The sequence below is a fragment of the Pseudorasbora parva genome, chromosome 17, assembly GCF_024679245.1.
Source record: "Pseudorasbora parva isolate DD20220531a chromosome 17, ASM2467924v1, whole genome shotgun sequence".
NCBI classification, from domain to species: Eukaryota; Metazoa; Chordata; class Actinopteri; order Cypriniformes; family Gobionidae; genus Pseudorasbora; species Pseudorasbora parva.
Genome location: NC_090188.1, coordinates 2843494 through 2867540, shown reverse-complemented (window position 1 = coordinate 2867540; position 24047 = coordinate 2843494). Strand labels below are relative to the sequence as shown.

Here is a 24047-nt window from a genome sequence, read left to right as displayed (position 1 = left end):
TCACAGGAATAAATTACAACTTTATAAAGCTATTTTAAATTGCAATAATATTTCACTATTTTTACTGTTTTTTTAATCAAATAAATGCAGCGTTGTTGAGAATAATTAACAGACTATTTTCATGCTCATAAATAAGTGTTATTAACGCATGCACACAAATGCTTGTAGCAACACACACTTGATTTCACACACGGCTGCATTCAGAAATGTGTTGCAAGACTTGTTAGCGATTCATTATGCAAAGCAAATTTTTCATTGCTGCAAAATATTGTGAACATCTGTGGTCAGTTTTCACATTCAGATCAAATACTGTCAAGCTGGAGAATCTAGAAAATCTTGCTGAGGAAGTTAGAATTAATATGTAAGTTAGGGCTGGGCGAGTTAGCCCCCCCCCCCCCCCCCCCCCAAGAAATTGTTCAAAACAAGTTTTAACTTTATTTTGTTTAGGTAAATTAGCGTCTTGGTAATCTGGGGTGCAAAACTTTCAGCATGTGAATAACCCAGACCATTCCACAGTATAAACAGGCACCATATTTTTTGCAATATACGGTATACATATCAAAGGTTTATAAAAATATAAATTAAAAATAAATAAACTATTAAAAATAATAGTTTATTAAAAATAAATAAACTAAAAGACTATTTCTTTCACAAGACCCCTTTAAACTTTTAGTTTTACAAACCATCACATTAAAAATAGCATATTTTGGATATTTAGAGCTTTGAAGTGCTGGAAATAAGTGCAGTAAGTGTACAAATAAGTGTACGAAACCATTGGAAAGTGCTTGAATTTCAATCTCAAAAGGTTGTACAAATCCTGAGATAAATAATGACAACAACATTAAATCCATGTGGTTTTACTACAGTAAATCGTGGTGAATGTTGGTGATTTGTGACTGAAACTCCTGACCTTCGCTCATGTTGTCTACCCGTCAGCTCTGTCTGATCTGATATCTGCGGTTTATAACAGATCTCGCAGTTAACCCGTCAAGTTAGCGATGGTATTAATTCTGTGGTGAATTTAAACGCTCTCTCACTGGATCTCCAGCGCTCTGTATCGTGTCTGTCATGAGATCGGCCCGTGTGTGAGCTCGCGCTGCATTCGTTGTCCGCGCAGCTCAAATGAGTGCAGTTCCGTTCAGACTTCAAACACACTTTGCAGCGGGGTATTGTTAATTCTGTGAAAAACTGAACCAATGACACTGTATGTTGTTAGACGCTCTCCTTGTTGTTTGTGTATCTCTGTGGCAAAGCGCGGGGGAGGGCAGAGCCATTACGGGAGCCCAGAGGGAGCGTCGGCGGATTTTAAAGAGAAAACCGATTTTCATTCACAAAAATCGACATAAACTACAAACTCGAATTAATCGATAAAATCGATTTATCGCCCAGCCCTAATATAAGTAAATATTCAATACTACTGTTCACAATTTTAGGGTCAGCAAGATATTTGTTTTTAATGAAGTTTTATTAACAAAGTTCAGGAGGAACACGTTCAAATGATCTATCCTTCTAACCAGCTGTCAGCAATCAGCCATCAACATGTCTACTAAATACTATATGAAGGACCAGTTTTTCACCACCCCGTCTTCCTCACATTTGCCTGGTTACTGTCCTAACCAGAGATACGGGGGGTGTAATCTGAGTTCAGGCCAAATACCGAGCTCAGAGCCCTCGGACAGCACGCCCAATACGCATACTACGCATACTATTATGCATTATACTTACTATCGGTTTATTTGTAAGTGTGAACTTGTGAAAATAAATAATACTTTTATATTCAGCAAGCATGCATTAAATTGATGAAAAGTTAAATCAAATAAACCCTGTTCTTTTCAACTTTCGATTCATCAGAGAATCCTGAAAAATAAAATGCATCCCAGTTTCTACAAAAATATGAACTGTTTTCAACACGGATAATAATCATAAATGTTTATTGATCATCAGATCCTCATATTAGAATGACACTGAAGACTGGAGTAATGATGATAAATTCAGCTTTGATCACAGGAATAAATTACACTTTACTATATATTCACATAGAGAACAGATGATGTACATAATAATATTTCACAATTTTTACTTTATTTTTGATCAAATAATGCAGCCTTTTTGAGAATAAGAATGTAATGTATATCCCATGCTCACTACTGCAACCAGGAGGTGAAAATATAATGACCAATTATTAAAGGGTTAGTTCACACAGAAATGAAATTTGTCATTAATGGCTCCCCCTAAAGTCGTTCCACACCTGTAAGACCTCCGTTCATCTTCACACACAGTTTAAGATATTTTATATTTAGTCCGAGAGATTCTGCCTGTCCTTTGAAAACATATGCACGCTATACTGCCCCTTTCCAAAAGGACCATAAAAGGAATTTACAGACAATGCTGAATAAAGTCGTAGTTTTTGTTATTTTGGGACCAAAATATATTTTTGATGGTTCAAGAGATTCTAACTAATCCACTGATGTCACAAATGGACTACTTTTATGATGTTTTATTCCCTTTCTGGTCCTTCTGGAAAGGAACAGTATAGTGTGCATACATTTTCATTGGAGAGACAGAAAGCTCTTAAACTAAATATAAAATATCTTAAACTGTGTCTGAAGATGAACGGAGGTCTTACGGGTGTGGAACGACATTAGGGGGAGTTATTAATTACATTTTATTTTTGGGTGAACTAACCCTTTAAGTATAATGTTACAATTTAATGTTGGTTGTTGAGTTTTAAGCACAATCTATGTAAAATTGAACATTTTTCCTTGTCTTGTATAGGGCTCTGTACATTCAAAAAATGAATGGGGTCAACGTCAATCCTGACGCTCAGGTTGGGAATGAAGAGAGGGGCATTTGGCATAAACGCCTGCGTCTCAGGAAGTCCTCCTTTTCATTCCCCGCTGAACAAAACACTGTGAAAGAGGAGGAGAACGTCACGGCACACGGAGAGAAAGAAACAAAAAAGTCAGAGAAACGAAATGTGAACGCCTTCATCTGCTCTGCATGCGACGACGGCATCTCCTTTACACCCGGCCAATTAACGATGCATTTTAAGATCGTCCATGGAGGCAAAGGAAGCCCACCGATGTTTCCGTGCAACATGTGCGGTTTCTCCACGCCGGTGTTCGCTACGCTCCAACGCCACCGAATGCATCACGAGGACTGTTTGTTCACTTGTGAGATTTGTAATGACAACATCCAGCAAACGCTTCCCCAACTAACCAAACATTGTCAAACTCTCCATTTTCTGAATGGTCAGTACTACTGTCCAAAATGCAAACTCTCCATCCAGGAGATTGAGCAGTTTATATGCCACTCGTGTTCGGCACCAATCACAAGCGATCATGACGAAAGCATTAATTTGAGGGCGGCACAGAAAAACAATCTCCTAAAGCACATGGCTGCCGCATGCCGCCAAAGGTGGAGCAGAAAAAATTGGTGGAGAAAGCGGGCATCTCCATGCAAGCAAGACAACAACGCCTCCCAAGAGTTCAAGGTCTTGCTTCCCAAACCAGAACCCCAATGGGCATCCCAATTATTACCATTATCCACACCTGGACTACTAGACAACCAAGGCATGTTGCTGGATCCTGAGAAGACCTTAGAGGAAACACAGCAGTTTCTTGAAAGAACGGTTAGTGGTGCTAATAAGTGGCCTATATCTCTCAAAAGCGAGCGTGATCTTGATCCTCACACACGACCAAATGCAACACAACGTAGGAAAGATAAGCTAACCGGACTCATGGAGAAGAACAATATATCTGTTCCCCCAGATTGCACTACAAAAGTGGTCGGGTTCAAGATGGTGGACGGCAAAAAGCATTTAGTTCTCAAAGTCATTCCGTCAAACAAGCAAGACATTTCGACTCGCACTGTGAAACCAACACAAGACCAAGAGTCCAGTGATGTAAATGCCTCAGGAAACAGTTCTCATGCTCAGGTGACATCCACTTCGACCCCAAAAAAGAAGGAGGGACGATGTGTAGCTCAGCGGGAATTTTTGACTTCAGTGGTTGAAAGGATAAAAAGCCAACAGAAGGATGGCTGCAACAATCAGGAACCTACTGAGTGCAATACAGCCGTTAATCGTAACGCCTTTGATATGAATGCAAAGAAAGTGAAAGACAAAGCCCTCAGTGAATCAGAGGAGATCCTCACCGCATGCCAAGGAGATTCGGGCTGTCACAGCGATTTGACCTCAGATACGGGCTCTTTGGAAGAGAGGTGCAATTCACGAATCCTCACAGCGGCGTTTGACAAAGAACACAATCTCACGCTTGATTCAAACGCAGATTCGTGCTCAGGGTTTGATTGCGTTAGTCCTTCCTCTAGATCTCCTCTGAAGGATCTGACTGAGTCTTTGTGTCATTTTCAAAGTGAAGATGAGGGCCTGTTATTCCACAGTCTTGCCGACGAGTGCACAAACAACACACACCCCAGAGATGCCGTGGTCCCGGTAGGTCAGCAGGAGTGTGAGAGGGAAACCTGCGGCACTCCAGACCTGTATCAGACTGTGGATGAGCTGCCTTTGACAACAGTCAGCCATTTGCTGGATGAAGTGAGAGTGGATCAGACGTTATCTTCACACAATGAACCTCTGCCAGATTTGACAAGCACCGCAGGTAAGCAATCAGCTGGGATAAAGTGTACTTGTGTGTTCCCGTGCTCATGAAAAACATTTTAGGACATTTTACTATTCTTAAAATGCAATACTGTTATGTTTGTTAAACTCTACTAAAATATTTTATTGGCTTTGGAGTAAAAAAAAAAAAAAAAACCTGGAAAAGTCATGTGTGTAGAGTATGAGATCTTTCCAAGCAGTCCGTTGTTGCCACAAAGATTCAAAGCATTTAATGCATTAAGTTAAATATATTTATATAAAATGAATGGCTTGGGAACCATCTTTTAAAGCAATCTTTGCCACAAAGATTCAAAGTATTTGTTGCAAGAATTAAAAACATGCTTTCCATATTTTTCTCTAAATTAACATAGTTTCTTTTTTTTTATTTGCACCAGTATTAGAATACATTTACATTGCTAAAACATTTTAAACCATGTTAGTTATTACAATACAATACAATGTTTATTTATACAGCACATTTAAAACAACCGAAGTCTACCAAAGTGCTGCACAGAGTATACACAAACCGAACAGTCGACAAGATTACAAACAATAAGACAATCAGTAAAACACATAATGTAATGGATGAAGTGCATTCAAATAAAAGATCATTGCACAGCAAGTCATGGAATATTATACGGAAAATGCATGGGCGAAATAATAGGTTTTCTTAAGCACTATTCGCACGGGATTAGTATTATCTAAGGACCTCTGTGATTTAGAAATGACTCCCACATCTGAGTTTTGCGACACATTCACACGGGATAAGCAAAGCCTGTGATTTTACTTGAATTTACTGACTTTTCTCCCGGATATGATGTCAAGACTTGTAAATGTTTTTTCCGTTATAGACATAGCTGTATGAAATCATAAACAGTAATATGTATCGATATCGTTTTGATTGTTTTATAGTAATAAAAATAATTGCGCTCAGTTGGAGAACAGACGCTACAGTTAAAAACTGACCTGAGCACAGACCGGCGGCAGGAGTCAGATTTCATTCATCACGAGTGAGAAGCTGACAATATACGGCGGAAGATTCAGTTTCAAAGCTAAATGTAAAAGCGCCTATTTAAGCGAGCTTGTCATTGTACTGTTCTGTTGTTATGTTTTTCATTAAAGCTCCACTGTGTGCTATTTTCCCCCATCTAGCGGTGTAAAGGTATATGACCATCCAGTGAATATTAGTTTCTGTTCCTCTCAATTCTGATTTCGTTTTAACTCCTACGGTGGCTGATTTAGTCCAAGATTAACATCGCAATCCCCCTCTTCACATTCGACACGGTGCCATCGAGTGTTAAAACGCGAAAGGCGAAGCTTGAATTTACGGGTATGTCCCTCTTTGGCTACTGTACTTTCAAGATGGAGGAGCAACATGGCGACCGGCATTCGAACCCCTCACCCGTATGTATTTTCAATGGCATATTATAAACTTACGAGAATACTTTATTACTTGAAAGAAGGAAATATACATTAATGAGCACATATATTTTTGAAAGAACTAAGTGTTTTTAGCTAAGAATAAACTAAAAAAGTTACACAGTGTAGCTTTAAGTATAGTATTAATATTAATATTAAACACAGCACTCAATCAGTTTGCTCCCAAATTGGTACTTATTCTAAAGTGAAAGTATAATCCGTGCAGGAATTCATAACGGTGCGCATTATGAACCATTCTTCGTGAAAGATAAAGATAGAAATGCACACAGAAAATAAAAACCTTGCAAAAAATGATATACGATCTGCCTAATCCTGGCCAAATCACAGAGATGCCGATTCACACGGGACAACTATTTATTATCACAGGACCTCAGTGTTTTCGGCGAAATATGGTGGGGAATTTGCGGGGAAATTTTTACTTTACAAATTAAAGACATGGCCGATTCGCACGGGATTAAGATGAATGAATGAATGAATGAAACCTTTATTGCCCGATGGGGAATTTGTTTTACACTCAAGTGAGCCACATTAAACATTATCACAAGAAAAACATTAACTTACAATTAAAGTAAAATAAAACCACACCATACATCTAACATCATTATAGAGAATACAGAAATAAAACAAACAACAACAACACAACGTGGTAACACAATCATCAGTGCAGTAGCTAAAAATTAATCAATAAATTATTTAATAAATAATCAGTAATGCACTTTTGAAATGTTTATGTGTGTGTCCGATCTGTTCAGTCAGATCACAGACATCTGCAATTAGTACAAATCACCAGAGGTCCCCTGATAATACTAATCACGAATAGGGCTTTAAAGATGAACAAAGTTGAGTTATTCTTCTGCTCATGTTTTTTATCAGGCACAAACCAGCGATCTGATCCGGCCGACACCAGCATCCTCAGTTCTGATGACTCAAACTCTTCCACATCTGTACCAGCAGCAACAGCCGATGAATCCTGGGATTCAAGCGGCCCTCTTGCATCATTGAACAGAAAACGCATGGGAGAAACGTCTCCGGCTTTCTCTCCCGTCATTAAATCCCAGAAGCGTTCGACTCAGGCCTCCGAAGACTTTTCGGCATCCATTTTCCACTGGCAACCGGTGGCTCGAGACGTTCCCAAAATCCTTCGCCTGACTCCCCACAGCTCCTCGCAATCCGTTCGAATCCCGCGGGACAACCAGCCTGTTATAGTCCTCAACCATCCCGACACGGATATTCCCGAGGTGGCAAACATCATGAAAGTCGTTCACAAGCACAAAGCTGCCGTGCAACGGGTCGTACTGTCCCGAAAAACTCTCCGAGCTCTCTCCGATTTAAACCGGAATAACCTCATCGCCAATTTTCATGCGTCCCACCGGAATGGGACGGTTAAGGAAAGATTCAGCTTGAAACTGAGGCTCAAAAGAGTGTGTGGAAGAAAGTACACCGTGGTACCCACCGCATCAGAAAGCGTCGTGCTACAGCCGACGTTTAGATGCTGGTTTTGTGGGCGAGTTTTTCAAAACCAAGAAGTGTGGGTAGGACACGGGCAGAGACATCTAATGGAAGCAACCCGAGGCTGGGACCAGCTCTTTAAAAGATAGGACAATTGCATTTTGCATCACGGTTTTTCTGCATTAGGCCATTTTTTAAGATGTGCTGTGAATCAGGGTTACTACACTGTCAAAAAAATCAATGTGTCTAATTGAAAATGTTCTAGAGACTGATCACATCTAAATTTTTCAATTGGCCAAATTGAATTTCTGATGCAATTTATTCACAGAAATTCAATATCGCCAACTGAAAAATGTAGACGTGATCAGTCACTAGAACATTTTCAATTGGACACATTGATTTTTTTTTACAGTGAATGCAAATCTCAGGGTGAGAAAATCATTGTTGCATTCTTTATAGAAATAATATTCTTTTAAACCCTTTTTGGGTGGCGATTTATATGATTGAATATTCATGTTGACACAAGCAAGCATTATTTATTTTCAGAGGCGGACAGTCGTGGAGTATTTTTACTTTCTACTCATCAAGTATATACTTCATCAGTGTTTTACTTGGAAAACTTTTACTTCACTACATTCCAAAGCATAATATATAAAGTCATACTTTTTAATGCACTACATTTCATAAATAAAAGTTTTTTTTTTTTTTACCTTTAACTCTTAATTACATTAAACATATAGTACTTTCTTACTTGTACTCAAGTAAAATTGTAATTACTGTACTTTTACTTGAGTAAAAGTATACAGCACCACATTTTTTGTGTAATTAAGTCTTAAATGATAACTAATATGAAACGCAGTGCAGTAAAAAGTATAATATTATGTTTTGGCATGGTGTGAAGTAAAAGTTTTCCAAAGGAGAACACTGGTAATGTATATATACTTGGAAAATAAAAATACTCCACTACTGTCCGCCTCTGTTTATTTTGTTCCACAATGTGAAAAAGTGCAGTGCTTTATCTAATATATATTAAAAAATCACTGTGTCAGACCAAATCCATCTCGCACGATACTGTGAGATTATAGACCTCAGGTAACATTATAATATTCCACTAATAGACACAGGTGTGTTGAACGAGTGTGTTTGATGCAAAAGACATTTGTAAAAAGCATTCATTCTTTTATGTGTTTAAAATCAGACGAACTAGGGCATGTGTAGTTTAACCACTTCTGTTTTGCTTTACTAATCAACATTAATAAGGCTTTTGTGACTGGAATGTTTACAGATTGTTGGAAATGACTTTCAAAGGTGCTTTGGCTTCCTCTGTTTGTCATATTGGCTGTATATATCGCATTAGTTTATATATATATATATATATATATATATATATATATATATATATATATATATATATATATATATAACTACACCTGTATGCCGAAGCATATGCTGCCCCGATGCATCACCGAAATTGTTTCGTATTTATGCTAATTGTCTTTATATTTATTTATTTCAGCATGCAGTTGGCTGTTATGTTATGGGTTTGATTAAGGGTTTAATCAAAAGCTTAATTTAATTCTGATTGTTAATATATTAGAATCGTGTAAACTGTGATCTCAGTAGGCAAAATCCTCCAAAAAAATTATGTTAGTCTAATTTATGAAGCTAAAGAATCAGTGTAATCTGATCAGAATATTAATTTCGTGATATAAACGAGACCCTCCCTGACTTTTGATTGCACTGCAAAGTTTGAAGCACTTACCAGTGGTGTTTATTTCCTTCTGAATATCATAAATGTCCCGCTGCAACATATGAAGAGGTCTCTGATCCACTTGAAAACCAAAGAAAATGTGTGTGTTATGTTTGTAACACTGGTATAAGCACTACCGGCTGTGAATGACACCCTGTGTTGCTGTATTGTAGAAGTGCCTCCATACCTCTAGAGCTGTCAGTAAATAAATATATATAATTATTTTGAACGTGTTTGTTTTTGTTTTGTTTTGAGCTCAGGCAACTAGCTGTACTATATTATGATCACAGTTTTGCATATCAAACTCTTTAATGTGTACAGTATGTCTTTTTTTTCAGTACACTTGTAAACTGAAGAAAAAAAATTATGATAATGAAATTTTTGTTACATTTTAGCTTTGGGGAAAGTTATTTTAAAAGTAATGCGCTCCCAAAAAAGGCATGAGCTATGTTAGAGCGGCAACCTCCCCCAGTTTCTTTTGAAGCCGATACGGAAGTGACTTTAGCCCTTTTCAGACGGTTAGGGTTTCTTGTGGGGTTATGATGAGGTATTTTTATAATTGACGGGGTCTTATTTTATTGCCGTCTGAATCCAGAATGTCAGTGTTTTTTTCCCACCACCCGCATAAAAATCCCCGGCCGAATTACCTACGTTTATTTATTTATTTATTTTTTATTAGAGAAAATATTAATAATAGCAAATTAACAAATTATAGGAGCTAATACAATACAAGTGATCAGAGACATACATACACGTATAGTGGATAGAAAAACAAAACTATAACAAATAGAGAGGAAAACCAACCAAAAAAAACTAAACTACTGAATGTAAATATAGTGATGTATGCAGGTACATTTGGTAAGTTTAAGCAATTAAATATTTTTGTGATATAGATGTATACAAAGTAAATAAGAGATGCTCATAGTAACAGTAATACATTTATACTTGAGGTAGTATTCATACCCAAAAATTAAATAATAACAGTAGTAACAGTAATGGTGGTAGTAGTGATAGCTAATAGTATCAGTAGTGGTAACAGTAATAGTAGTAGTGACTAGGAGTAGCTATAATATACATGACAATTATAACAGTAATAATAATAATAGATGTAATGGTAGCATTAGTAATTAATAGTAACATCAATCATGATAGTAATGAACCGATTAGACCAGGCAATGAAATTATTGTAGAGGTCTACTGTTTTTAGACAAACACCATCGTGTGGTAATTTAATTCCCGTCTGAATCCACATCTATGAGTTTAAAAGATTATATCACTTCAAAATTCACTGTTTATATCCATTTTTGACCACTGTGGAGCACCTTACGGTTGTGCTTCGCTGTAATTTGGATGCATTTTTAAAATCTAGCCTTTATTACTGAAATGCTGGCAAGTATTTACAAGAGCAATATATTTCATCACCGCTCAAAAAATAAAGAGAAGATAAATGCATGCACATGCAGTTAAGTTACTTGGGGAAAAAGTAATCTGATTATGTAAGTTGCATTGTTATTCCTTACAATAAATACTGGGAACAAGCATTATGTAACTGGGCCTTTGACCTAAAAACAGGTCAACTGATGGTCAAATCTAATATTACATTTTCAGTGGCCCACAAGGTTTCCAGTTATTGCAATCTAAAACGTAATGTAAATGCAATTACAGGCATTGAATGTAGCTACAGTAGTAAAAACGCCATTTTTACACACACACACACACACACACACACACACACACACACACACACACACACACACACACACACACATGTCGTGTTTCCATGTTTTATGGGGACTTTCCATAGGCGTAATGGATTTCATACTGTACAAACTGTACATCCTATCCCCCTACACTGCCCCTGCCCCTAAACCTACCCATCACAGGAAACATTCTGCATTTTTACTTTCTCAAAAAAACTCCTTCTGTGTGATTTATAAGATGTTTTCCTCATGGGGACCTAAAAATGTCCCCACAAGGACAAGGATTTCGGATATTGCCATCTTTGTGGGGACATTTTGTCCCCATAACGTAGGGATTACCAGGTCACACACACACACACACACACACACACACACACACACACACACACACACACACACACACGTCGTGTTTCCATGTTTTATGGGGACTTTCCATAGGCGTAATGGATTTCATACTGTACAAACTGTACATCCTATCCCCCTTTACTTTCTCAAAAAAATTTCAGATATTGCCATCTTTGTGGGGACATTTTCCCCGTAACGTAGGGATTACCAGGTCTCACACACACACACACACACACACACACACACACACACACACACACACACACACACACACACACACACACACACACACACACACACACACACACCTCACTGTATTTTACATTGGATCCACTCACGTGACTGGTCCAGCTTATGTAAAATAATTTTAATGAACATAGTACACAACACAATAAACACAACAACAGATAAAACTATAAACATTAAAACTCTCCTCATAGCCCTAACCATTGCCAAGAAAACTATCCTCATGAACTGGAAAACTCGTAACAAAATACACATTAATCACTGGAAAAATCTTCTCACCGACTTTATTACAATGGAATACACATCTCTCCCCTATAATCCCTCATCTGAAAGCGACTTCTGCCATCCAACACTTTCTGACCTCTTACAACTCTGAATCCCCTCTCTCTCCGTAACTCCGTCTCCTCCCATCTCTTAATCAATCCACAGGCATTACTGCATAGTTCCAATTATTGTCAATATTGTTTCATTGTTTCATTATTGTTATTGTTATGATTGCTATTATTTATTATTATTATTTTTATTATTGTTGCTGTTTCCATTGTTGTCTTTGCTTTCATCATTGTCGTCATCATTATCATCATCATCATCATCATCATCATCATCATCATCATCATCATCATCATCATCATCATCATCATCATCATCATCATCATCAACTATTATTATTGCTGTTTTGGAACTTCAAACCTGGTTTTCATTGTCACCACTACTACTATAGTTAAATCGATTGATTATTTCTAATTTTCCCCCTAATCTTTTCATGTGTTTTTAATGCACCACAATGTAGAAGAGAAATGTGTTAATGTAGTATGTATATTTAAATTGGAAAACCTCATAAACACTAAGGCAGGTAGGACAGGCGAGAAGTGGTTTCTCTAGGACAGCATCTCTGTCCTAAGTTGAGACACTCGCACAATGTCCCCCTTCTTTTAATGCACCTTAGACACTACACACAACATACAAATAAAATAAAAAATAAAATAAAAAGTATAGGGACTGAAAAGATGTGGGGGGGGGGGGAGGATTATCTTATATTTTTATTATACTATGTGAAATTTATTGACCCATTGAAAGTGGTGACAATGATAAATATTACATAGGAAAAAAAAAAAAAAAAAAAAAAAAGGGACACTGATTATTACAATGATGATGGTATGATGATGATAAGTGGTAGTGATAATATAATAAATAATAAATGTGTAATTTGGCTTATGAATACACACCCACACCTACACTCACCCACACACACCTTATACATTAACACACTTTTATTTCACTTCTAGAATTATGTAATTACTCGATTGTCAATTACTGCACTAATGTGGTTTGTATGTCTGTATGTCAATAAAAAAAAAAAAAAAAGTACACAACACAATAACTTGAAGTAAAAAGATTCATATTTATTTTTACTGCACACCTTATGTAAAGTAAAACAAAATGTTTATACAACGATACAACATATAAACATAAACTGTACAACTTACTTGCGTAACATTGTTCTCTTCTTTACTGCTGTATTTTTAAATCGCTTCTCTATGTAAACATAACGCGGACGTCTTTCTCCGCTGCGCCGCGTCACTCTCGCTTGGAATTTTCGGCGCCGCGTCAAATTAAAAATACCGCCATGTTTTAATTCTGCTACGCTGATTCTGCTGTTACGAGCTCGTGTTGTGCGGACGGCATGTTACCTGTCATTTACCAAAATAAGTTATAAAAGTAGCAGCAAGTCCCATCTTCGCAAGTGTGGTTCTGTTTCCATCGTCTATTAAGGTAAGAAGTGAAACTGTCACAGTTTTATGTATAGTTATATTTGTCAGCCTGGAGCGTCTTCAGATTGAGCTGCTGGTGTTGTTTCATGGCTGCAATGCATGTCTGAGTTTGGTGGAGTCTTTGGTGTTGCTCAGAGAGTCGACCAGCACTAGAGGATTCTTCTGGTGGTTCTCAATGATGTCTGAAACGCTGCTGAAACGCTTGAGAGCAAGACAGATGATAGATTAGTTGACAGCTGACAACTTTACCTCTTTTGACCACACTGCAAAAAATTGCTTTTCTTACTTAGTATTTTTGTCTTGTTTCTAGTCCAAACATCTAAACATTCTTAAAACAAGGAGTATTTACTAGACAAGCAAAAGTAATTGTTTGTTTTGGGGAAAAATAACTCAAAAGTAAGAGAGTTTTTGCTTAAAATAAGCAAAATAATCTGCCAGTGGGGTAAGAAAAATAATCTTAAAACATCATTGTTTTACTTACTTCACTGGCAGATTAATTTAGCTTATTTTAAGCAACAAAAAAAACTCTTAATTTTTTGTTATTTTTCCCCAAAACAAGACAATAATTTTTGCTTGTCTAGTAAATGTTTCTTAATGTAAGATTTTTTTTACAGATATTTAGACTAGAAACAAGACAAAATAGTAATTAATAATGATTTTTTTGCAGTGCACATGCAATGCATTTGGACACTTAAAGGTGCAGTGTGTAGTATTTATGAGGATCTATTGACAGAAATGCAATGCAATATACATGTGTTTTCAATGAAGTACAAAGATCTTACATATGTAATAAATCCGATATGATTGGGATACGTGCATTTGCATCTGCCATGTAAGCCAGGGGTCCCCAATCTCGGTCCTGTCAGAGTCAGAGTTTAGTTTAGCTCCAACCCCAATCAAACACACCTGAAACAGCTAATGCATTATAGACATTGATTAGCTGTTTCAGGTGTGTTTGATTGGGGTTGGAGCTAAACTCTGCAGGACAGTGGCCCTCTAGGACCGAGACTGGGGACCCCTAATGTAAGCAGTCAAATCAGATATTCCCCAGTAAATGCGAGTCGCGCGTTATTGAAAAAGCGACGGAGGCGAATGACGTCAACGAACTGCGATCACATGGCACTAATGGCTCTTCTCTTTTTTCTCCGCCTTACGAGAGCAATGTTTTGCTGACTTTTAAAGATAGTTTGGAAAGCAAAACATTGAACAATCTTGTCTGCATCCATTCACATGTCAAATCCATTGCATTTCAGTTTTACTACCTGTTCCGGGTCAGAACGTCTTGGGGCTGTTTCGCGAGTGTATAGTGTAAATGCAAATATCGGATACGGGTCACTTTTAAAAGATGATGTAAATGGGTCGTCAAAAAAATCGGAAATAGTTACCAAATCAGAAAAGTGCTCCGAAAGGGAGGGGTGAGTGTTGGATGATTGCAATTCACAACCTCACCACTAGATGCCACTCAAATTCACACACTGCACCATTAAAGGGTTAGTTCACCCAAAAATGAATATTATTTTATTAATTACTCACCCTCATGTCGTTGGAGACCCGTAAGACTTTCGTTCATCTTCGGAACACAAATGAAGATATTTTTGTTGAAAGCTGACGGCTGAGAAAGGCTTCAGAAAGGCCTCCATTGGCATTCAGTACATTCCCACTCACAAGACCCATAAAGGCACTAAAGAAGTCGATACAAAGTAGGGCTGAACGATATATCGTTATCGTATCTATATCTAGATATGAACTTTCAAGATATTACTATCGAAAAAAGCAACGATTTCGACGATATAGATTTCCCCTCTCCGCGCTCGCCCTGCATACAACTCTGGCAGACACAACAAACATCAGTTTTACGAGTGCCCTTGAATACACCGCTAAAGCCAGCGCACACACACTACCAGGGACGTGTTGGTGAGAGGGAGGGGGGGGGTGGCATTTCCGTGGTGACACTTCATTGCTTGTCACATGACACACTGCAGCAGCAACAGCGCTGAATGAATGATGATCTGCTTTTATGTCATTTTTTCTTTTTTATTCAGAATATTCACAAATGTGTTCGCTATGGCATAAAATATCTGACATTCGGATTGTCAAATACATGCACATTTACATTTACATTTAATCATTTAGCAGACGCTTTTATCCAAAGCGACTTGCAAGCAAGTGGAAGAATATTGTTGTTTAAACCCCTTTATAACGATCGCGTTAGTTGAGCTGTATGCACAGTTTTAGTTTGTGCCGCAGACGCAGTTCAGAGAATCGGATCTGTTGGATTTACAACCTCTATGTTTACAACATGTGAATTCATCCATTTCTCCCGAAATACTTAAAAGTAAGTGTTTGGTGAACTGGGAATAGAATAGAGTAAACATTGAAGTTACTTACACAATGTGTATCTGATATGAATAAAACGTGTCGAATTATAAAGGGAAGGATTATTATTACCTCTTCCATAGACATCAGTGTGTATTTTACAAACTCTAAATGTCTTGTTTTTTTAGTACTTATGGGAATTTATATGTTTAAAACCTAAAATAAACAGTATGTGGTTGAAAACACTGAAAAGTTGTGGTATATGACAGCTCTGAGCGCGCCTGTCTCTGGCTAAAGTCAACATTTGGATTTACCAGTTGATCATGTGATGCACTTGATCATTCGCCCCAGGGACCAGTCTCTGATTACACCTGTGTGATCTTACATGCGAAAGGCTTAAAACAATACATTTTCTGACACAAATTTTTGAAATGTAGGCTTAAATATATATATATTTTTTTAAATTTATTTATTTATTTATTTATTTATTTATTTTTTAAATTTTTTTTTTTTTTAATTACTATATCTTTACGACTGTTTTAGCTATGCTTGTTTTTAATTCTTTATTCGTCCATATGGTATTCTTTTTTTTCTCATGCATTTGTTACCACTGTTTTAATTAATTTCTATGTAAAGCACTTTGAATTGCCATTGGGTATGAAATGTGCTATACAAATAAACTTGCCTTGCCTATTTTTCTGAGAAATGCTTGGTTTTCTCTGAACACGTAGTCATATCGTATTGTATCGATATCGAGATATCTGGCATGAAAATCGAGATATGAAATTTTGTCTATATCATTCAGCCCTAATACAAAGTCCTTCTCACTACAGTGGCTGTACAATAATGTTACAATGTGACGAAAATAGGTATTGTGTGCACAAAAAATAACGACTTTATCCACCAAGTTATTGATGTGAACTCGACGCATGCGCAAGAATATGACGCAGCTCCACTGTTCAATACATGAACCGGAAGCGAAGAGAACATTTACATTTACATTTAATCATTTAGCAGACGCTTTTATCCAAAGCGACTGCCAAAAAAGGGGAGAGCAATAGAAGCAACGAAACAAACAAGGCCAACAACCTGTACGAGCTGTAAGAAGTCTCAGTTAATTAGCACAGTACACAATTCTTTTTTTTTTGTTGGGACAAACAAACAAAAATTAATGGATAGTTAAGTACTATTATTTATTGGTCAGGTGCAATTGGAAAAGGTGTGTCTTAAGATGTTTTTTAAAAATGGCAACAGACTCGGCAGCACGAATTGAGATCGGCAGGTCATTCCACCAGGTGGGAACGGTTCAGGAAAATGTCTGTGAGAGCGATTTCAGTCCTCTTTGGGATGGAACCACGAGGCGCCGCTCGCTCGCAGAACGCAAGCTTCTGGAGGGTGTGTAAGTCTGAACAAGTGAATTTAGGTATATTGGTGCAGAGCCAGTGGTTGTTTTGTAGGCGAGAACTAGTGCCTTGAATTTGATGCGAGCAGCCATTGGCAACCAGTGCATTGGCAGAGGAGCGCCGCTATCGCGTGAGTTCGCGTCCGAGACCTACACGGAAAACAATAACTTGGCGGATAAAGTCATTATTTAGATTTTTTTTGCGCACAAAAACTATTTTCGGCGCATTGTAAAATTATTGTACAGCCCCTGTAGTGAGATGGACTTTGTATCAATGTGTTTAGTGCCTTTATGGGTCTTGTGAGTGGGTCAGTGGGAATGTACTGAATGCCAATGGAGGCTTGTCTGAAGCCTTTCTCAGCTGTCAGCTTTCAACAAAAATATCTTCATTTGTGTTCTGAAGATGAACAAAGGTGTTACGGGTGTCCAACGACATGAGGGTGAGTAATTAATGACTAAATTTTCATTTTTGGGTGAACTAACCCTTTAAAGGGATAGTTCACCCAAAAATTAAAATGTGATGTTTATCTGCTGACCCCCAGGGCATCCAACATGTAGGTGTCAATGGTTTTTTTTTATATGAGAGCCACTATGAGAGTAAAAAACACATAGACAAACGAATCCATATTAAACCCTGTGGCTTGTGATGATACATTGATGTCTTAAAACACGGAACGATCGGTTTCTGCGAGAAACCAAACAGTATTTGTTATTTTTTTAACCTCATAGCAGACAAATTTCATCTAGTGTTCCCATTCGTCAGTACTTTCGTCGAAGAAGGTCAAAACCCGGCGCGATAATATATATATAGATTCCTCATTAGTGCATCCACGGATTGGTCGAATGAGGCATCTTTGTAAACATATCTATTATCGCGCTGGGTTTTGACCTTATTTGACGGAAGTACTGACGGATGGGAACACTAGATAAAATTTGTCAGCTATGAGGTAAAAAAATAAATACTGTTTGGTTTCCCGCAGAAACCGATCTTCATTTGGGTTCTACTGAAGAAACGAACACACCTACATGTTGGATGCACTGGGGGTCAGCAGATAAACATCACATTCTCATTTTTAGGTGAACTATCCCTTTAATAACCCTAATGCTGACTTTAAAGCGTCCAAAAGCTTCTTGTGGTCAGTGTATCAGCATGTCCTTCTTTACCTCCTCTCCTTGTTTTTCCTTCCCCAAAGCATATTGTTTGGTGGAAGCGATGTAGCGGACAGGGATGTTGTAAACTCTGGAGTTGTAAAACACCACCAGTGTGTACGGCTGCTGTGCATCCACACCAGAGCTCTTCCTGAGCAGAAAAGACCCGTCCTGAAACACAATCAGACAAGAAGCCACATAGGGATTACATCTCAAATAGGGATAGACTGAGATTTATATTCATGCATTTGGCAGATGCTTTGATCCAAAGCAAATCACATTGATTGCATTCAAGGTATATACTTTATTAACTCATGCATTCCCTGGGAATCGAAGCCAATGACCATGGCATTGCTCTAATGTTTGAGGATAGCAGTCAGTAATAATGTGGTGACTTTGTGATGTTTTAAGATTATCTGATAATCTTTTGGCTGTTTGTTCCACATTTCTAATGTCTGCCAACAGTCTTGTCAATGCATGGTGCACATTTTCCATTTTGAGTTCATTCATTTTCTTCAAATCATCAACCGTTTTACTTTTTTGGGTGTTTTTAGAAGTAGAAGTCGTCTATAGTAGGCATGCATGATATATCGGCCCCCAATATCGATGCCGGCCGATACGTGTTCATTTTTAATGTTATCGGATATATTAAAGCCGATAAATAATGTATTATTTCCTTCAGCTGAGACACTTCGGATGTTCAACATGATGATTTAAATTTGCTTGAAATATGATTGGAATCACTTTAAAAATGGAAAATACAGTTAATGCAACATGTGTAGCGCAAGTCTGTCATATAGGCTACATAAAAGTAAAATCAGAGCATCATAATTGTGTGCTTGGGACATGAATTTCAACGGTGAGACTTTTGTTTTTGTAATCTGGCTCTCAAAAAATGTTCTAAAATTTGGATTGATATTTATCGGCCAATATATCGGTTATCATCGTCAATATAAAGGATTGTCGGTTATCGGTGTCGGGTAACTACAAAATATTTATATTTTTTCATTCCCATTTGCTCCAGTAGAAAAATAAAAACTCTATGACTGTTTCTGTGATTTATCCACAAGAGGAACAAGTAACATGTCAAAGATTATCAGTGTTAACTAGTTTTAGATGTTAACTAGATTTAATGTCAAGCTTATATAACATAAAATGTAGTGTCATAAATGTGCATAGATGAAAATAGCTTTGGAAACATGTCATCACCTATCACACATATCAGCTGGAATTTCTAATGCAAGTGTAAAATTTGCAGTGTTATTTTGTGCAGGTCGGACATGCCTTAGCTGAGCGAATGAGAGCGTCCTCTGCTGTCTTGCGGTCACAGCTGCTGGCATACCAAACCTTTTTATACACACCAGCTTCCTGTGTGAGAGAACTGGATTGTTAGACTGTCATGGTAAGTGCATGCTGGGACGTTCTTGATTATAGTACTTATGCTGCAGACTGAGACGCACAAACATCAGGGGCATTTTTCATTCTCGGTCAGAGCCAAAACTTGACAATAAGAAAAGAAAAGAAAAGACAAGCGTAAACAAGTAAACGTATGGAAGAGGATTAGGGCAAAGCAATAATAAAAGAAGAAAACCATATTGAAATTAAAGTCATTTATAATGTGAGATTAAATTTGTTAGTTTTAGAGTTGAAAAAAAGTAGAAATATAATGTTGGGAATAAAATCATTCAATTTTGAAAATCATTTTTCTTGAAATTTAAAGGGACAGTTCACCCAAAAATGAAATATAGCCCATGATTTACCCCAGCCTCAAGTCATCCTAGGTGTGTATGACATTCTTCTTTCAGGTGAATAAAAGTTTAGTTATATTTAAAAAGTCCTGGCTAATCCAAGCTTTATAATGGCAGGGATTGTTGTTCTGTTTTTAAAGTCTATAAAAGTGCATCTGTCCATCAATTAACTGCTCCACAAGGCCATCAATAAAGGCCTTCTGGAGTAAATCGATGCGTTTGTTTAAGAAAAATATCCATATTTAAAACGTTTTGAATTCAAGTTCCCGCCAATCGCCGTCTGTGGAAAAGTGTTGAAAGTGCTTCTCGGAGTTCAAGATGCGTATGCGACGTCTGACAAGCTTAACTGGTAGCCATAGACTGTAAAAAAATATGGACGTAGTGTCCGTGACGTCACCCATAGGATCCCGATAAGCCGTTCTGAAGCTTAAAGTAGAGGCGAGCTGGGCGTCGCCATCTTGTGAGCGAGTCGTTGCGTGTCACTCCCGGATAACAGAAAATGGGCAAAAAGGCGGGGTGTGCGCGGAGCTTAGGTGACGCAATAACTATAAACGGCAGATAAATGGCTATCCACTTGTAACCACGCCCTTAATTATGCAGAACTTTAAGGCTTTATGTAACGTAAACGAATGAGTTATAAAAAAATTCATCCCCCTCACAGTCGTCATGAAGATCAAAGTTAGCCTTAAGAGCCAAAACCACAATTTGTACCAGGCTGTAAACATGTTTTTTTCTGCTTTAAAGTTGAGAATTTTAACATGGGGCTCAATGAGATTCTGCTCCTTCTGGAGCCGCTCTAGTGGCCAGTTGAGGAATTACAGTTTACATTACTTCCGTATTGGCTTCAAGAGAGATCGCAGGAGGTTGCCACTTGCTGGTAGCGCAAGCCTTTGAACTGTGGAGGCACTTTCAACACTTTTTCCACAAACTGAATACAGAAGGTGATCGGCCAAAACGTTACTTTATAAAGTTTTAAATATGTATATTTTTCTTACACAGTCGCATCAATTCACTTCCAAAGGCGTTTATTAACCTCCTGGAGCCGTGTGGAGCACATTATTTGACGGACAGATGCATTTTTATGGACTTCAAAAACAGACCAACAATCCCTGCCATTATAAAGCTTGGATTAGCCAAGACTATTTTAATATAACTCCACTTTTATTTGTCTGGAAGAAGAATCTAATACACACCTAGGATGACTTGAGGGTGAGTAAATCATGGGCTAAATAATATTTTTGGGTGAACTATTCCTTCAACGAGTTTTTCCCAAAACACGACTTTATTCTCGAAATAGTAATGTTTATTCTCACCATTTCATTTTGACTTTCTTCTCGAAATATAATGAGATTTTTCTCAAAACACAACAAATGTATTCTCAAAATGTAATGATTTTATTCTCGACATTTTATTTCAACTTTTCTTCTCTAAATTTAACAAGTTTTTACTCAAACCAAAACTTTATTCTGAATTTTATGTTTATTTTCAATTTTATTTCGACCTTTTTTCTGTAAATTTAACAATTTTTTTCTCAAAACGTGACTTCATTTTCAAAATTTTATACGTTTATTCTCAACATTTTATTTTGACTTTTTATCCAAACTTAAGTTTTTTCTCAAAACAACTTTATTCTCAAAATGTAATGATTTGATTCTCATCATTGTATTGACTTTAATCGTGCATAATGACTTAAATCTTGAGATGGTTTTATTTATTGTCTTATTATATATATATATATATATATATATATATATATATATATATATATATATATATATATATATATATATAAATAATTAAACAATAAATAAAACCATCTCGAGGTTAAAGTATATAATACTTTAATATATATATATATATAATGTAATGATTTGATTCTCATCATTGTATTGACTTTAATCGTGCATATGCTGTATTTCATATATAAGAATGTAGGCTTTTTATGTACATATGCACCTCGCTTTAGATAAAAGCGTCTGCTAAATGATTAAATGTAAAAGTAAATATGTATTGTGTTGTATTGTATATTGGCCGTGTCATGATGGCCTTTCCCAGGAACGGGACAATAAAGTATATTCTGTTCTATTCTATTGCTTGGCCCTAATCCTCCTCCATATAAATGCATTTAAAAGGATTTGAATCACCTCCTCATTATCTCTAGCTGATCTGCTGTCTGAAGGCAACGTCCCCCTGCCTGGATACGATAACATTAATAAACAGACAGAAAAGAGAAGACTTATTGCATAAGTACTGTTACTTGCATCTATTGCACATTAAAACCGCTTGAATCTTACTCTGGGAGGGAAGCTGTCGTGGCAGAGGCATCCTGTCGAAGAAAAGGAGTTCTGTTAGTAATATTGTGGTAGTTTATGCTTACGGTAGAAAATGAAAGCTTGATCACCTGGCTCGACTGAACCCTGTTGGCGATGGGCTCTGCACGGTGTCCGGTGCGCTTCGTGGTATAGATACTGGTGTAGTTTTAGTGGATGAGGCTAAACCAACAAAAGGGCATAGTTAAGACAGCACTTTATAAACGTCCTGGAAACTATTACAATGGTTACATCTATAAGCCAATGGCTAAATTCAGAAAGCCACACTACTATTTGTGAATGCATGCATGTGAGCATTCATGCATGCTTCTTTTGTTAGTCAAAACTGAGTCATCACAAAGTAAGCTATGTTTTATAACACAATTATCTGCCAAAGTGTGCCTACTTTGTGGAATAATGCATCAGGTTCGACGACTAAAAGTTGCATGCATTGATTTTTTTTAAAACTTAGATAATCCTCGTGTTATGCATCATATACAGCGTTCTGAACACAGCCATTGCTTGTGTTATGATAATCTCCTCATGAGGGGTTCTGGTAGTTACCTTCACTGTCTCGGTGAGGAATGCTTGGTTTCTGCAAAAATGGATGAGCATTTTTCATAACATGCTTTGATGTAAATAATGCATGACTGTTTTTAAAGAGATTAAATGTGCGTACCGGTATGGAAGCTGGATTTGGTTTCTTCCTAAAAGAACAGCAGTGATGAATTGTTATTAGATCTGATATGCCACAATACTCAATATAATATTGCACCGTTCGGCACGGCATTCACGGTTCAATACGTGCTTGTGAATTGAGTTTTTTCCGGTTTTGCCTTTAAATAATTATTTCTATTGCTCTCTGTTTGAAATATTCCTCTCAGTTTACTTCGGCTCTGTTTGGGTTTGCCTGTGAGTCTACGCGCTGATATGAGCAAATATCCAATCATATGCACTAAAGTTAGGCGGTGTTTAGCCACGCTTAAAATGCTGGTGTCAGAGAGTTATACTAACAACACTATAGTTATTCACAATCACCAAAGTTCATTATTTTAATTCGTTTTAAAGCCTTGGCAGTTAAAAATGTAATTTGCGTGCCTATGTACTCTTTTACATGCGCTGAGCGCGCACTAAAAGCCTGTCAAACACACGCGATTATTGGACTAAGTCAGGGCTATTCAAATCTTACCCTGGAGGGCCAATGCGCTGCAGAGTTTAGCTCCAACCCTAATCAAACACATCCACCTGTGATTTTCTAATGATGCTGAAGACATTGATTAGCAACTTCAGGTGTGTTTGATTAGGGTTGGAGCTAAACTCTGCAGCGCATTGGCCCTCCAGGGTAAGATTTGAATAGCCCTGGACTAAGTAGTCTTACTGCGCTAATACTGTCAAATACACACAAGGTTAACACATAAACACAGTTGGTTATGTCTAAAGTGAAAGTAAAATTGTGTGTGTCTATATGAGATGCGAGCAGGTTGAGAAAACCTTGTCTTAAAGGGACAGTTCACCTCTAAAATTATGTTAATAAAACAACAAAAACAAACAGAAAAACACTCACTGCTCTTGAATGATTAAAAAAACCTTTAACACAGTATTTTTTAATCAATGTATATTGTATATTAAATAATATGTAGTTTTAAATTTAGCCTAGATTTAGTCTTTCAATTTCATACTTAAATGCTACTGGACATCTCTGAGCTTGCACTGTAGATCTTTATATATATATTATACAATACACACTGTAACTTTTTTGTTGGTTTAACTCAAAAAAGTAAAGTAACCTGGTTGCCTTAAAAT

At 37.1% G+C, this 24047-nt stretch overlaps 2 protein-coding genes across 9 annotated transcripts in view; one reads left to right on the top strand and one right to left on the bottom strand.

Moving 5' to 3' along the window:
* Nucleotides 1-7782, top strand: part of LOC137044720 (uncharacterized) — a 9681-nt gene extending 1899 nt beyond the window's left edge. For both annotated transcript variants that reach the window (XM_067420978.1, XM_067420977.1), the window contains 2 exons: nucleotides 2776-4619; nucleotides 6932-7782. In XM_067420978.1, the coding sequence (XP_067277079.1) occupies nucleotides 2795-4619; nucleotides 6932-7656 (2550 nt within the window). In that variant the 5' untranslated portion in view covers nucleotides 2776-2794 and the 3' untranslated portion in view covers nucleotides 7657-7782. The remainder of the gene's footprint in view (nucleotides 1-2775; nucleotides 4620-6931) is intronic.
* Nucleotides 7783-12930: 5148 nt separating this feature from the next.
* The window catches only part of blnk (B cell linker), a 59648-nt gene continuing 48531 nt past the window's right edge, over nucleotides 12931-24047 (bottom strand). For all 7 annotated transcript variants that reach the window (XM_067422148.1, XM_067422145.1, XM_067422146.1 and 4 more), the window contains 8 exons: nucleotides 22924-22951; nucleotides 22809-22839; nucleotides 22337-22427; nucleotides 22230-22261; nucleotides 22080-22129; nucleotides 19472-19555; nucleotides 18203-18358; nucleotides 12931-13521 (listed from right to left, as the gene is read on the bottom strand). In XM_067422148.1, coding sequence (XP_067278249.1) covers nucleotides 13405-13521; nucleotides 18203-18358; nucleotides 19472-19555; nucleotides 22080-22129; nucleotides 22230-22261; nucleotides 22337-22427; nucleotides 22809-22839; nucleotides 22924-22951 — 589 coding nt within the window. In that variant the 3' untranslated portion in view covers nucleotides 12931-13404. The remainder of the gene's footprint in view (nucleotides 13522-18202; nucleotides 18359-19471; nucleotides 19556-22079; nucleotides 22130-22229; nucleotides 22262-22336; nucleotides 22428-22808; nucleotides 22840-22923; nucleotides 22952-24047) is intronic.